Source organism: Fusarium keratoplasticum, chromosome 2, assembly GCF_025433545.1.
Source record: "Fusarium keratoplasticum isolate Fu6.1 chromosome 2, whole genome shotgun sequence".
Taxonomy (NCBI): Eukaryota; Fungi; Ascomycota; class Sordariomycetes; order Hypocreales; family Nectriaceae; genus Fusarium; species Fusarium keratoplasticum.
In genome coordinates this window covers 4,499,455-4,512,682 of record NC_070530.1, presented here as the reverse complement: position 1 = coordinate 4,512,682, position 13,228 = coordinate 4,499,455, and the positions used below count along the sequence as shown (strand labels likewise).

Here is a 13,228-nt window from a genome sequence, read left to right as displayed (position 1 = left end):
GCTAGAGAGACCAGAGTCAGAGCAAGAAACAACGCCTGAGATCCCGGCCCATTTCAGTCAAAGGATTAAGCGTAAGCCTCAGAGAGGAACTATGTGTTATCACAGGGGAATGACGCGAGCAACGCGAGATCAGGTTGAAAAAGATTAGACGTAAAACTCTTGAGTCGCTGGTCCATTTTGGACTACAAGTGCTTATAATAACCGCAAGGGCTGTGCCCGTATGGCCGACCCTGATCACACTAGGCTTTCCGCAGGATTGTCCTTTGTAGCTCATCGATGCTCGCAAACCCCGAAATGCCCATCGACTGATCAAGATCAGCTAGCAAACCGGCGAGCACCGACTTTGCGCCCTCCTTTCCAGCAATGCCTAGTCCGTAAATAGCCGGACGGCCGACAAATACGCCCTTGGCACCCAACGCGAGAGCCTTGATCATGTCCGAGCCTGTCCGGATCCCAGAATCAAACATGACGGTCATCTCACTGCCGACGGTGCCCACAATCTCCGGCAGCATTTCAAGCGAGCTGACAGATCCATCAAGTTGCCTCCCACCGTGGTTGCTCACGATGACGCCATCCATGCCGTGCTTGAGCGCAAGCCTGGCGTCCTCTACGCTTAGAACGCCTTTCAGCACCATCGGCCCGTCCCAGTGCTTACGCAGCAGGGCAAGGTCCTCCCAGCTGTGGTGCTCGCCGCTAAACACCTCGCTGATCCAGTAGCGGGACGCAGCAACAGGAACGTCCTCTGGCGAGTCGCCATTGTTTTTGTCCGCAAACTTGGCTCGGAAGACAGGATCGCTGAACCCAACAGCGTTGCCAACTCCCTCCAGGAACGGCAAGTTGGCAATGTTCAAGTCTTGCGGGCGCCAAGCTACACTGACCGTGTCCAGCGTCACGATTAGAGTGCTGTAGCCCGAAGCCTTGGCACGTCCCAAGAGTGATTTCGTGATGTCGTCGTCCTTTGGCCAGTAGAGCTGGTACCAGCGCGGGTGCGATCCGCAGGCTGCTGCGACGTCCTCGATGCTGGATGTCGCGGCTGTGCTGAGAGAATATGGGATCCCGAGCTCGGCACAAGCGGCAGAAAGGCCTTTTTCGCCCGATGGGTGAAACGTACCCTGGACGCCTATGGGAGCCATTAAGAGGGGAGAGTCTCAAAGACAAGTTAGCAACGCTCTCTTTTATTCAACGACCAAACCGATCACTCTGCAGCTGGGAGATGTTACCATAAGTAGCACCGAAGAGCTTCACTCTCAGGTCTCTTGGAGCACAGGGCTTAAGAACGCGGGGAACAATCCTCCACCGGCGGAAGGCAAGACGGTTTTCATCTACAGAAGACATCTCGCCAGCGCCTCCATAGATGTAGCCAAAGGGCTTGTTCCCCATGACCTGTCGAGCCTGTTCCTCCAGGAGGTTGGGATCTGTTGTGACAATGGGGAGCTTGTCCTTGAAGATGCCATCTTCATATGTTTTTGATATATGAGAGGCGTAAGGCGGGCGCTTTTGGCTGCGAACGTGCTGGCTGGAGCTGATCATTGTCTCTGAATCTGTCAAGGACGTCTGGGGGCTCTTTCTGCTGGGCACAAGCTTTCAAAACCGACAAACAGCTAAGTATATAAGAGGCAGCTAAAGAGACCGGTATACTAATACTGCAAGAGACAGCAGCAAAAGTGAAGGGGACAATAACGAGCCGAGGTGTTCCTGCAGTCTTTGCGGCCAAGGAGTGGAGCTACGTGAAGTAACTACCATGCCGAGGTCCTCGCTTCTCCTCCATTTCTATTTTGGGCCGACAATATGCCCGCTGTGTCACCTTAGGGCGCACACCTAAAACTTGTCACTCTCGCTCTTGCCCGGGATGCTGGTCTCGGCAATTCGGTTGTGTGTGGCAGCCGTGGTGGATGCAGCGGGGAGCCCATCAGGGGATGCTCAATAATCCAGCTCGCGTAGGGAGCATAGGGAGCGAGCACAAGGAGCGAAAGGAGCGAAAGGAATAGAGATGACGCCCAACGCTTGCCTAAGGGTTTCGGAATTACGGCGGCTGATCAAATTGTTGAAGCAAGCCAAGTTGCGGCTTTCTTTCTGGCGGGTGCTGCTATAAACCGCTTTAAGAAAGTTCTCTTTCCCCTTGTTTGCATGCCATCATCTTCTCAACACGATAATCACAGATACACTTGGACCGACACCAAAGAATATGAACGGCATCAATGTTACCTCGCCCACCGTGGCCAAAGGCTCTGAAATCGATGTTTCCAAGCTCACCATCCAAAAGACCAGTAGTCCTGGCACGCTCAAGGCTCCCGAGGAGCTAGTCTTTGGAAGAAACTTCACAGGTTTGCGCCCTTGACGAATTTATGAGGTTTCCCCCCCTGATTTACTCTACTCGCAGACCACATGCTCTCGATCGATTGGACTCAATCAGAAGGCTGGCAAGCACCGCAGATCATTCCGTACCAAAACCTGTCCCTCGATCCGGCAACGTGCGTCTTCCACTACGCCTTTGAGTGCTTTGAGGGCATGAAGGCTTACAAGGGCAACGATGGCAAGCTGAGACTTTTCCGCCCCGATAAGAACATGGCCCGCTTCAACAAGTCAGCGAGCCGGATATGCCTACCTACATTCCAGCCGCCGGCTCTTATCGAGCTTATCGCCAAGTTGGTCGAGATGGACCAGCGATTCATCCCGGACGAGAGAGGATACTCGCTTTACCTCCGACCTACGATGATTGGCACGCAGACAACCCTCGGCATTAGCCCTCCGGCATCTGCCAAGATCTTTGTCATCGCCTCTCCCGTTGGGCCATACTACCCGACCGGATTCAAGGCTATCTCTCTCGAGGCCACCAACTACGCCGTCAGGGCTTGGCCAGGCGGCGTTGGCGATAAGAAGCTCGGTGCAAACTATGCGCCGTGCGTCGTGCCACAGGCGGGCGCTGCTAGCCGGGGCCACCAGCAGAACCTATGGCTCTTTGGCGAGGAAGAATTCGTGACCGAGGTTGGCACGATGAACATGTTTGCTGCAATCCAGTCCAAGGAAGGAGTGAAAGAACTCATCACGGCACCCCTCGATGGCACCATTCTGGAGGGTGTCACGCGTGACTCGGTTCTGGCTCTCGCCCGTGAGAGGCTTGTGCCAGAGGGATGGACTGTATCGGAGCGAAAGTATACGATGAGCGAGTTGGACGAGGCGGCGCGGGAGGGAAGGTTAATCGAGGCCTTTGGTGCGGGTACGGCTGCCATTGTAAGCCCTATCCGCAGTATTTCGTGGAGAGGGAGGAAGATAAACTGTGGCCTGGCAGAAGGTGAAGAGTCGGGAGAGGTTGCCTTGAGGATGAAGCAGTGGATGGAGGCGATTCAGTATGGGGATGAGCAACATGAGTGGAGTTATATTCTAGATTAAGGCCGATGAAATATGTAGTTAAATGGCCCAGATTCTCCAGCATAACCATTGATGCACTGCTGCGAAATTATTGCTGTCTGTTCGGAACGTACACTCGTGTCTTGTCTAGGGGCTTTGACAGCCAAGGCATTCAGCTCTCACACCAGTATCTTAATGCGATACCACCTCAAGAAGGGTCGGATTCACCATTTTCTATTCTTTGAACGCACCAGGGATGTTTCTTTTCTTGTAATATAAATGTATTGTCGACTGTCTAAGCAAGTTGATAACAATCCTACACTTTCACCATCTACTAGCTAGGATCCCGGCTTACAGAGTGGGCAAATAGCTTGTAAATGGCCATCATGTCTTCCTCACCCCAACCGGCATAGTTGGCATCCCTATACAAGGAATCGCAGATTTGGATAAGCGGAGTCCGAACCCGTACCTCCTCGGCTGCAGACTTTATGAGCTGTGTGCTGTTATAGCAGTCCTTGATAGCCGCCTGAGGGGACCAGTCGTCCTTTAGCATCTTGGCGATCTTTATTCTAGAGTACGGGGAAGCGAGAGGGCAATTATCCAACACCTTGCCAAAAGCTTCCAAGTCAAGACCTTGAGCTCGCGCGAGGTTCATGGACTCGGCGAGCCCCGCAGTAACGGCGACCAGGAAAAGGTTGACGGCGTACTTGGCCTTCAGGCCCGATCCAACGGGACCGCAGTACACGGCGGCGCTGGTAAGGGGCTCGACAAGCGGCCTGACCTGATCGGCGATGGTCGCGTCGCCTGCCATCATGCCCACCAGCTGTCCCTGCTCAGCGGGGATCTTGCTTCCGCTTACGGGCATCTCGATGAAGTTGCCGCCTGCTTCGTGGACCTGTCGGGCGAGCTTGTGGCTGAACTCGACCGAGACTGAGCTGGTGTTTACGAGTGTCTTGCCACGGATCGCCTTGATGAAGTTGCTGTCGGCGTCGATCATGGACTGTATAGCTGGACCATCAAAGAGCATGGTGAAGATGACGTCGGATTGCTCCACCACGTGCGAAGGTGTCTTGCCGACTGTGGCCCCAGCCTCGATCAGAACGCGGTATTTGGAGTCGCTCCGGTTCCAGACCATGACGGAGAACTTGCGGCAGAGATTCAAGGCCATGGGCGTGCCCATCATGCCCAGCCCTAAAAACCCAACGTTCATGCTGACGGCTGTGCCTGGGGCTTGGACGGAGATGTAATGGATGATGTGCGAAGGGGACTGTGCAAGCTGGGTAGCATTGATCAGCTTCATCCACAGAAGGGTTGCGGTTTATCTAAGGCCAGGCCACATGCTACTAGAAGCTTCACCTGTACGCATAAAAGGGGCAGGCTAGCAACGAACGCCCTTGTGGCGGGGATCTGCTGCCCCTCTCCCCACAATATCCGTGTTGCTTACGCCCTTGTTTATTAGCTTGTGTCACTAGCACGGTAGACTTCGGCTCCGACAATATTCGCGCACTTGACTCCAGCATTGGCTAGGTGGCCGTCAAACGGAGGGCAGCACGACTGTATACTATAGGGCCACTGTGTTAGCATCGGGATTATGATGCTATGATGTGTTAAAAATGTGTTCTTTATGATCGTTGAAGCCCGGCCCTCGATGGGTTAACTGAGCCTGAAGATCGTATACTACAGACAAATTCGTTTATGTTATAGAACCTCTACATTGGAAGGGCTCTATCTATATCGTCCAAAATATCATCATACAGAGCCGGCGGGTATCAGGCCAATGGTTCGTTTAAAATCTCGCAACCAGTTCGGATTGTCAGCTGGTGTTTGGTTCCAAGGATCGTCGCTAGAATGCAGAAGCACCAGTCAGCGTCCCTCGCTCTGAAGCGAAACCAGGACATCTCATTATGCACTTACTTGTCAAACATGATCCACCTCGCCTGGTGTTGTAGCTCCTCGTCTGACGGAAAATGCCTAGTTGGGTTGTGAGGAGACAGTGTGCTCGACACGTACCCTGAAAGTTCTCTAGTGAGACGTCTGTAGCAATTGCTGTCGTCTTGAAAGTATGCAGCCAGGATTGGGCCAGCGCCATCATTCACAGGGCAAGGTATCGGATCTTGAAACGTCAGCGTGGTAGAGACAGAATCCCCCGTCAACGAGCCGAGCTCAGGAACTTGGATCATGCTCGCAAGCTCTGACACACTCCCTTCCCATCCCAGATTCGCGCGATTGCGGAAAGGAAGCAGCCACTCCGTAGATGCAAAGATAAGACTATCCAAGAAGCGTGAAAAGATGGCTGAAGGCTTTGGTGAGCATGACTCCATCGAGGCGACGATGTTGCTCGCTTCCAGTTGAAGCTCGACATGCCCAATCATGACACCCTCAGACCTCGATGTGTCAGCGAAACTCCGAAGCCGTGCTTCTGCGCTACAGTTTTCGAAAATGTCGTTTTTGCCATGGATCTTGAGCTGTGTGATACGGGTTTTCAAGGAGCTTTTTGTAGGACGGATGCGTGCCTTTTGGACCATCTCCGGCGATGACATCAGAAGGTCCCGAAGCCACGATGTCGGTGGCTCTCCCGGTTGCTTGGAAAGTATCTCTGAGCCTAGGATAATGCAGCAACTCTCGTACTGAAGGTCCTGAACTGAGGGCAAACCTCTGCCCCGGTTGGCATGATTCATCCAGTAGTCAAGCTCCGTCTTAATCAGCTCATACGCGCTGACTGGAGTCTCTACAGGCCCTTGCAGAGTCGTAAACGGCCACGGAGAGTTTCGTTCGTAGTATATCAGATCTTCAGCTAGTAGTTAGTAGGCAGAATGCTGGAGGCGCAAACATGAACGAGTGGATAACTTACACGGAGGTATAGAGTTCTCTACCATATCTAGCACATGATCGTCGAAGCCCCAGTCACCCTTCCAGTCAGCCATTGACTTTCCCTGCTTGAAATGGTCAGCTAGATGGTCGATCCGATCAGCCCACGTATCCATGACGAGCTCGCAGAAACCACATCGTGACCGCAGATCCTGCATCTCGCGTCTCCACTGCTTCATCGGGCACTCCATGAACGTGGCCTCGTGAACCAGCTTGAGGTGCTGCTGAAGATGATCCTTCCGGTAGAATACTCGCTCTTCAGGACAGCGTTTATAGCAGGTGGCGTAGTTATGCTTCATCACATGGTCATGGTCAGGGTCCAGCTGCCCACAGAATGCACACGCGATGTTGCCATCCACGTTCCGAAAGGTAGGCCCCTGGGGCGAGCAACCCCACTGCTCCAGCGATAAGTGCATGGAATTTTCGTGGCGTTGCCAGTTGTGCTTGGTTTTGAATGATTCGGTGCAGAACGTGCATTGGAAGGTGTAGCAGACGGCATTCAGAGGCTTTAAGCTGTCTATTTCGCACTGCGTCGCGGGATTCCGGCGTCGTCTTCGCTTGTTGAGCTTCCGGCGATCAAATCTTCCACATGGCGGCCCGGAATCGTCGGACCAGGCAGAGCCCAACGAGCTGCTGAGCTGCGAAGTAGCCGCGCTACTTGCGGACGAGTCGTCTTGCCATGAGCCCGCAACTACGGGAGCTGCGTCTTCTGGTGAATGGGACACGCCGTCGGTGCTGTTCAGGCCTAGTAGTCCAGACATGGCCCGGGCGATTGCATAAGCCGCAACCGGTTCATGCTCAGGAGGCGAGTTCTGCCAACGCTGGAGAGGGTTCATGTCTTGGAAGGGTAGCGTCTGCTCGCGTGGCTCAGGCGTACGGGATATGAACTCGGCTTGTGGTTGTCGAGGAAGAGGTGTCGGCGGTCGCATGGGCTGGGTTTTGCGCTGTCTGCGGGCGTTCCTGAACCAAGTGACGATCTGATGCCTGGCGAGGCCTGTCCGCGTCCGCATGAGCTCAATATCTGCCACTGTAGGATACGGCTGATGCTGGTGGTCTGCTAGCCAAGACTTGAGAATCCTGGTCGACCCGGAGGAAAACCGCGTCCCGATTTTTGGAGGTGGCTTCCATTCCGGCTCGGCAACCTTGGTGGTATCTGGTGGGCGATGATACCTTGCTGATCGTTCTAGAAGGTCGTCCTTTTCCGGGATGCCGAAGTGTTCGAGGCCAGCTATGTTGCCCAACATACAACCCGATGGCTGTTGCTGTGAGGTAGAAGGCCTTGGCTCTGCCCGAGCACAAGTGTCGTCAGTGCTTGGCGACGCGAAGAATGTCTCGTCAACCGCATTACAAGGATGAACATGGCTGGTTACGGAATCGATGTCAAAGGTCTCAACCCAATCGTCAAAACTCGAGATGTCCATCATGCATACCAAGAGAGACACTTCAAGAGGATGGAACGGATCCAGCCGTACGTGGAAGGCTCAGAATGAGTGTTGACAAGCAGGACTCCGGTTTCGGGGGAGAGAAGGTTAATCAAGTTTCACCCTCAGGCTAGGAAAGGGTAATTGATACCTCAGGCAGCACCTGCCGGAATCTCAGAGCGGGGGACTGGGCTTTGACCTGACTCACAGATAGGCCAGATTCCACATGATGGAATACACCTGCATCAGACAAACTTGTGATATCCCGCCGCCGACGCCCGTGCAAGTAACGCGTGAGCGCGGTATGAACGACGGCCGGCAATTGCTTTCCGATATCGGTGCTAGAATTGCCCACCCGCTGGAATTGCCATGCATTCCTGCCTCCGCAACTATTGTCATTTTCTCCTTTCCGGGATGAGGTATAGGACGACATGGACGGCTCAGCCCGGGCCCACTGCATCCCGGGCCCACTGCATCCCGGGCCCACCGCTTCCCGGGCCCGCTAATTTTCCGGGTCCACTCAGGTCCGCGGCCGATCGTAAGCCCTGAGGAGCCCAGCTAGAGTGGGTGAGTGAGTGCTCACTTGACACGACATGATCCTCTCATTGAGTTCACTATTGAATCACTAACACCATCATGTTTGAACCCAAAGGTGCATGCTATGACGGTTCCATTACAGAACTGAGTCATGCCAGTTCGTGGGACGTTTTGCTCCATCAGCACCCTATTTTCATTCATTCTATCCAATCTGCTGATGTTTCTAAAACCTGTGTCCAGTCGTGGAGGCCGATATCTCCAGACGGCGCAATATCCTGCTGCGGGATTGTCGGTTCTCTCGCATGTTGAGACAACTTGCCATAGTCCAGTAGCTTCCACACTTCCTGCGCATCCGGATGAGGTGCAAGACTTGTACACAATGATGGATTTATCATGGCACTTGTAGCTGTCGGGTCTGGGTTGAAGCTTGCGAGTGCTTGTGCCTAAAAAAGTCCCCGGTAGAGGACATGATCAGTATCGATCCTAAATACTCCAATGCGACGAAAATCAGATACAGGGCAACGGCGCTCACCATGCGCGGGTAATGCCGCCAGCGAACTGGGGCTTTTTGCAAAAACTCCAATGACAGCTTATAAGATTCTCGTGCAGATTCTTGAACAGATGGGTCCTCGTCAAGTTCAAAGATGCGGTGGATAACCCCAGCAACGACTGCACAGTATCCAATGGAACTCGCAAGGCAGAGACGCCTCTTTAGAAGAGAATGCAGCAAGAGAGTCAGGCTGGTTGCATTCTTGCGACTCCTCCGCAGTATGTCTTCAAGAAAACTTGGTGGTATCGGCGCTTTGACGGATTGTAGGCGATGGCGGAACAGAAAAGGGTGATGCAGGAGGCATTGGCAAAGGTAGTACAAAGCATGAGAGGACGCGAGTATGCCCAACTCGGAGCGGCTGCTATGCTCTTGCCCCATCTTCAGGCTCTCTAGTTCAAGAGCAAAGTCGAAATATGTGAGAGATGCCGGAGAGTACGACTCAAACATCAAAAGAGTGCTGTAGATGGACGCGAACTCGCTCTGAGAGTTCCAGGGAAGGTATGAGCCCGCAGGCACTGACCGTCGCAAGCTGTACCTCTGGATCCTTCCAAGGGTAGAGGCGATAAGACATAGAAATCCAGAGTTTCCCACTTTGCTCATGTCATCGAGCTGATCAACCAACCGCGCAAGCGTTGTACGGTCATTAGCGGGGGAACTACCTGCGGAGCCGACGGGATCTATAGGGAGACCTAGAATGCAGTCTGCGTCTTGGATAGTCGGCGTGCGCTCCGGACTGCAGGAGACGATTCTGTCGAGGAGGTATACGGACCAAAAAGTCCTCCGATGTTCCTCTTGCTGCCAAATGGGGAGGCTATGATCTGGTTCTGAGAGCAGGTCCAAGGCTTCGGCGAAACGGACAGCAAGGCCAATTTTGACCCATGCTTGTTTATACCGTCCCGCTGTTGTTTGGTCGCGAGCACTTGTCAGTATAGTTCAAGAGGCGTTGTAGAACCGAGTAGCTCCAAGACCGTGACGGAAGGATTTATGGAAGAGGGCCAATATCGCTAGGACTTACCACTAAAGTCAATCACCGAGAGCAAGTTGGTCGCTTGCACCGCATTCAAGTCCATGAAATCATCCTCTTGAAACATTCTATTGGAGATGTCCTTCCATGCAATAGAGGCATAGCAGTCGGCGGCCCGTGTCTGCTCTCCATTGAAAAACGGTTCATCTGAAAACTCTGAGGCTGTGGCAATTACAGCCAGAAGCAGCCATGTGGGCAGCGTGTTGTCGGTAAGCCGGCGACGGAAGCTTTCCTCGTGGAAATAGCAATAAGGTTGGCAATGGCAGAAAACAAAGTAGGTTTCAACAAGAGACTTGACAATTTCCGATTCTGGGAGGCTGTTGAAGGTACCTTGATCTTGAGAGGCCGGTGAAGTCGGGTTTGATAGGCCCGAAACTAGTCCACCCAGAAGTGGCTGGGATATATCTGAGTTGCCAATGGAAGAAGAGAGGGCACTTGGCAGCAGGAAGTTAGTAGCTTGACCAAAAGTAGGGGTTGAAGAGGTTGTTGTCACCCCGAATATTCAAGCATGTTTAGTTGTGACTCAATCGTGGCAATTCTGGCAGCCATGGTAGTGTCCTGACAGGAAAAATTAGCACTGCATGCATGATAAACAAGGATGCCATCCTAGATACCACATTGGCACCAGCAGGTGCTATTGGCCTCGGCGGTAGTTCGGCCTCGGGGTCTGATGCTTGTACTGAGGCGAGCCAACTGTCATCATAATGGCAGTCTTGTTGGAGCCGGGCACAAAAGGCGCAGATTGGTCGTTCACCAGAGCATCGCGTCTTCTTGCGTCTGAGAGTCGGTTCAGTATGCTGTTACTCTTGGCTCTCAAACGGCGTTGATGCATCAGGGTGAAGGGTCACGCAGACAGAAGGGAAACAAGATGCATACCTGCAGTTTTGGCACGCCTGACGGACACGCTTCAGCGGCCGATCTTCCATGTTAAATATTAGGCAATAGAGTACCAGGCTCGCTTTGAAGTCTCGATGTGGAGGGAGAGACCATTGATACGTAGTCAATTCATGACGAACAGCGATGCGGGGAGGCGATTTGTCTCTAAACGTTAGTTAGAAAACCTCGATTTGGTGAGGGGCCAGTACTCGATAAGTAATGCGGCATGGTTGAATAAAGGGGGTTTATCGTTTTATTGAATACTATTTTTGATCAGCACGACACTTGATGGCAAAATTCCTGCCTAAGCTTAGAAGATGGTAAATAACCTAGCAATAGTAACCAACACGTTATCTTTCTATTCGTAACGGTATAGCCCGATACTACACAAAGCAAGATATCCTTTCTTTATCAACCCTATTCGCTAGCTAGAATTCGAGTTGTCGGCGCAGCTCCAAGCAGCCGAACCTGTCGACGCGCGGTAGGAATTGATAATGCTAACAACCGATCCGTACGTGCCGCCGACCATGAGAAAAGTTCCAGCAAGTATCACAAGGCCGGTCCAAGAAGCCTTGAGAAGCCACTTGGCTGTCGGTGTCTGCTTGCCGACGGACCAATGATCAAAAATCCACATGAAGCCCATAAACTGAAACGACATGAGACTGCCAAAGAGAGATCCAATCAAGGAGGTAAGTGTGCCGAAGATGGGGATGGCGCTGGCAACAATGTATGCCGACAGGCTGATGGTGAACGTGCAACCAAGCCAAGTCATCCAATGTGTAGGAGTATTCGCAGCCAAATGTTTTGAGCCACGAAGAAAGCGAACGAGCATGTACTTTCCCGGGATCTACCTCGATATTAGCCGCATTTTTGACACATGCCACAGGATACTTGCATGAATGAAAAGGGTCGTCGAGACCAGCAGGCCTGGAAGAGAAATCGCATAGCACACCTTCTTCAAAGTCCCGCCAGCACTCCCCAGGGCAGGCGACGCAACGTATGACCCGCAATAGTAGTAGACCACACAACCGATAACGACGTAGATGACGGTTATAGCGGTTTGGCTGATAATCAGAGATCGAGCGTAGTGCCGGCTGTCCCGCATTTCCGCTGCTATAGAGAAGAAGGCCGGTATGCCTCCGTACGCATACACGAATCCAGACACGGCTGAGATCGCGTCGGTGAAGGAGGGGTTTTTGACCAGCTTAAAGTCGGAAACCCAAGGAGTATCTTTTGGTGCCGTAGCGGGTCTATCCTGGACTCCGACCGCAATGGTGACGGTTAAGACTGTGGCGAAGACTTTAATCGAGGGTTCATCTGCATGCAGGGCGGGAAACTAACCCGAAATCAAGATAGAGGCCAATCCAATCCACGCCAGCCAGCTCATCCGTCCGAGTGTCCGGATACTACCCAAGCCGAAAGGCACGATAGCGGCGGCAGTTACGAAGGCGGCAGTGCATGTTGCATGCGAAGACACAGCATTGAGGCCAATCGATATTCCGAGCATGCCAGACCCAGCAATAAAGATCCAGTCTGTTCAAAAGTTAGTATCAGACCTTGAAGGCTTGGAGAAACTCACAAATGCAAAAGATAACGCTGAAGACTTCATATCCGATTCGCCCAAAAATCAACTTGGCTGCATCGTCAAGGCCGTAAACCTCACGATGACGATGCTTAAATGTTCCGATGACATGAGCAGCCCATCCAGTCAGAACGGCGATAGCACACAAGCATATAACACCAGGGATCAGGCCTAACTGATCGAATGAAGCTGGAATGGCAAGAACTCCCAGACCAATCTGGGTCTTCATCATGAGTGCGATCGTACCGAGCCAACCCACCTAGGAAGGGTTAGTACAAGGAAACTTTGGGTCTTGAAGAGCTATGCACATTGCGGTAATCGGGCCCTCCCTCACCAATCTCGCCGAACACAGCATCGTGCTGGACTTGGGAGTCATCACAGACGATGCTCGGCTGAGACGGCACAGTCCGGAGGTCGTGTTGATGACCTGATTCGTGGAGAGGCTTTGACATTTTGCAAAAACCCCAAGAAGAGAATAAACAAGATCCAGCAGAACACACAGCAATATGCCAAGGCCTTTTAAGGGTTCAACAACACATCGGCCCAGGCGCCCTTAAATCCCTTGTTTGACGTGGACGAGCGTTGTCAATTGCTCCTTATCGCTCACCCCGGAACGTAGGGCGCGGGTACCGACTCCACTTACAAGAGTAGCGGTAAGTTACCAAGTAGCTAGTGGCATGTTCTAGAATTTGCCTCATAGCAGATCGAGACCGAGTTACGGCGAAGTGGTCCATATAATTTGCAGGCGGCGGAGAAGCTACAACCCACGAGGGTCTGTAATGTTAAATGGCATACAATACTGATCTGGTGTGGCGAATACCCTTCAAAGCAATTTTCCAGTGAGGGCACTCATCTCTTTGGCTGATATTTGGTAGCGAGGTAGAATCGTTCCCACCTTTTAATATTACAGACCCTCGAGGGTTGTACCTTGCCACGGCAAAGTATAATCTGAGATACTAGTCTATTAAAATTAGGCTCCCCCTTGATTTCTATTACTATCCTCTCCCGCGGCATGTTTATTT

General features: G+C 52.5%; 5 protein-coding genes across 5 annotated transcripts; 1 reads left to right on the top strand and 4 right to left on the bottom strand.

Moving 5' to 3' along the window:
- Positions 1 to 239: 239 nt before the first annotated feature.
- NCS57_00329800 (Fmn-dependent dehydrogenase) lies at positions 240 to 1,530 on the bottom strand (the record flags this gene model as incomplete). The annotated part of the gene is made up of 2 exons (XM_053053302.1): positions 240 to 1,147; positions 1,221 to 1,530. The coding sequence occupies 2 exons, from the start codon at positions 1,528 to 1,530 to the stop codon at positions 240 to 242; spliced, it is 1,218 nt and encodes a 405-aa protein (XP_052918548.1).
- Positions 1,531 to 2,185: 655 nt separating this feature from the next.
- On the top strand, positions 2,186 to 3,390 carry NCS57_00329700 (Branched-chain-amino-acid aminotransferase; the record flags this gene model as incomplete). Its single annotated transcript, XM_053053301.1, has 2 exons — positions 2,186 to 2,324; positions 2,381 to 3,390. 2 exons carry the CDS (start codon positions 2,186 to 2,188, stop codon positions 3,388 to 3,390), a joined length of 1,149 nt encoding a protein of 382 aa, XP_052918547.1.
- A 292-nt stretch (positions 3,391 to 3,682) lies between these two features.
- Positions 3,683 to 4,558, bottom strand: NCS57_00329600 (uncharacterized protein; the record flags this gene model as incomplete). Its single annotated transcript, XM_053053300.1, has 1 exon — positions 3,683 to 4,558. The coding sequence occupies one exon, from the start codon at positions 4,556 to 4,558 to the stop codon at positions 3,683 to 3,685; it is 876 nt and encodes a 291-aa protein (XP_052918546.1).
- Positions 4,559 to 5,097: 539 nt separating this feature from the next.
- Positions 5,098 to 7,694, bottom strand: NCS57_00329500 (Homeobox and C2H2 transcription factor; the record flags this gene model as incomplete). Its single annotated transcript, XM_053053299.1, has 3 exons — positions 6,200 to 7,694; positions 5,263 to 6,136; positions 5,098 to 5,191 (listed from the first exon to the last, which is right to left on the bottom strand). The coding sequence occupies exons 1-3, from the start codon at positions 7,638 to 7,640 to the stop codon at positions 5,098 to 5,100; spliced, it is 2,409 nt and encodes an 802-aa protein (XP_052918545.1). The 5' UTR covers positions 7,641 to 7,694.
- A 677-nt stretch (positions 7,695 to 8,371) lies between these two features.
- Positions 8,372 to 12,658, bottom strand: NCS57_00329400 (uncharacterized protein; the record flags this gene model as incomplete). The annotated part of the gene is made up of 10 exons (XM_053053298.1): positions 8,372 to 8,617; positions 8,707 to 9,623; positions 9,740 to 10,182; positions 10,242 to 10,306; positions 10,363 to 10,525; positions 11,140 to 11,471; positions 11,577 to 11,911; positions 11,966 to 12,157; positions 12,204 to 12,465; positions 12,515 to 12,658. The coding sequence occupies 10 exons, from the start codon at positions 12,656 to 12,658 to the stop codon at positions 8,372 to 8,374; spliced, it is 3,099 nt and encodes a 1,032-aa protein (XP_052918544.1).
- Between the last annotated feature and the right edge of the window lie 570 nt (positions 12,659 to 13,228).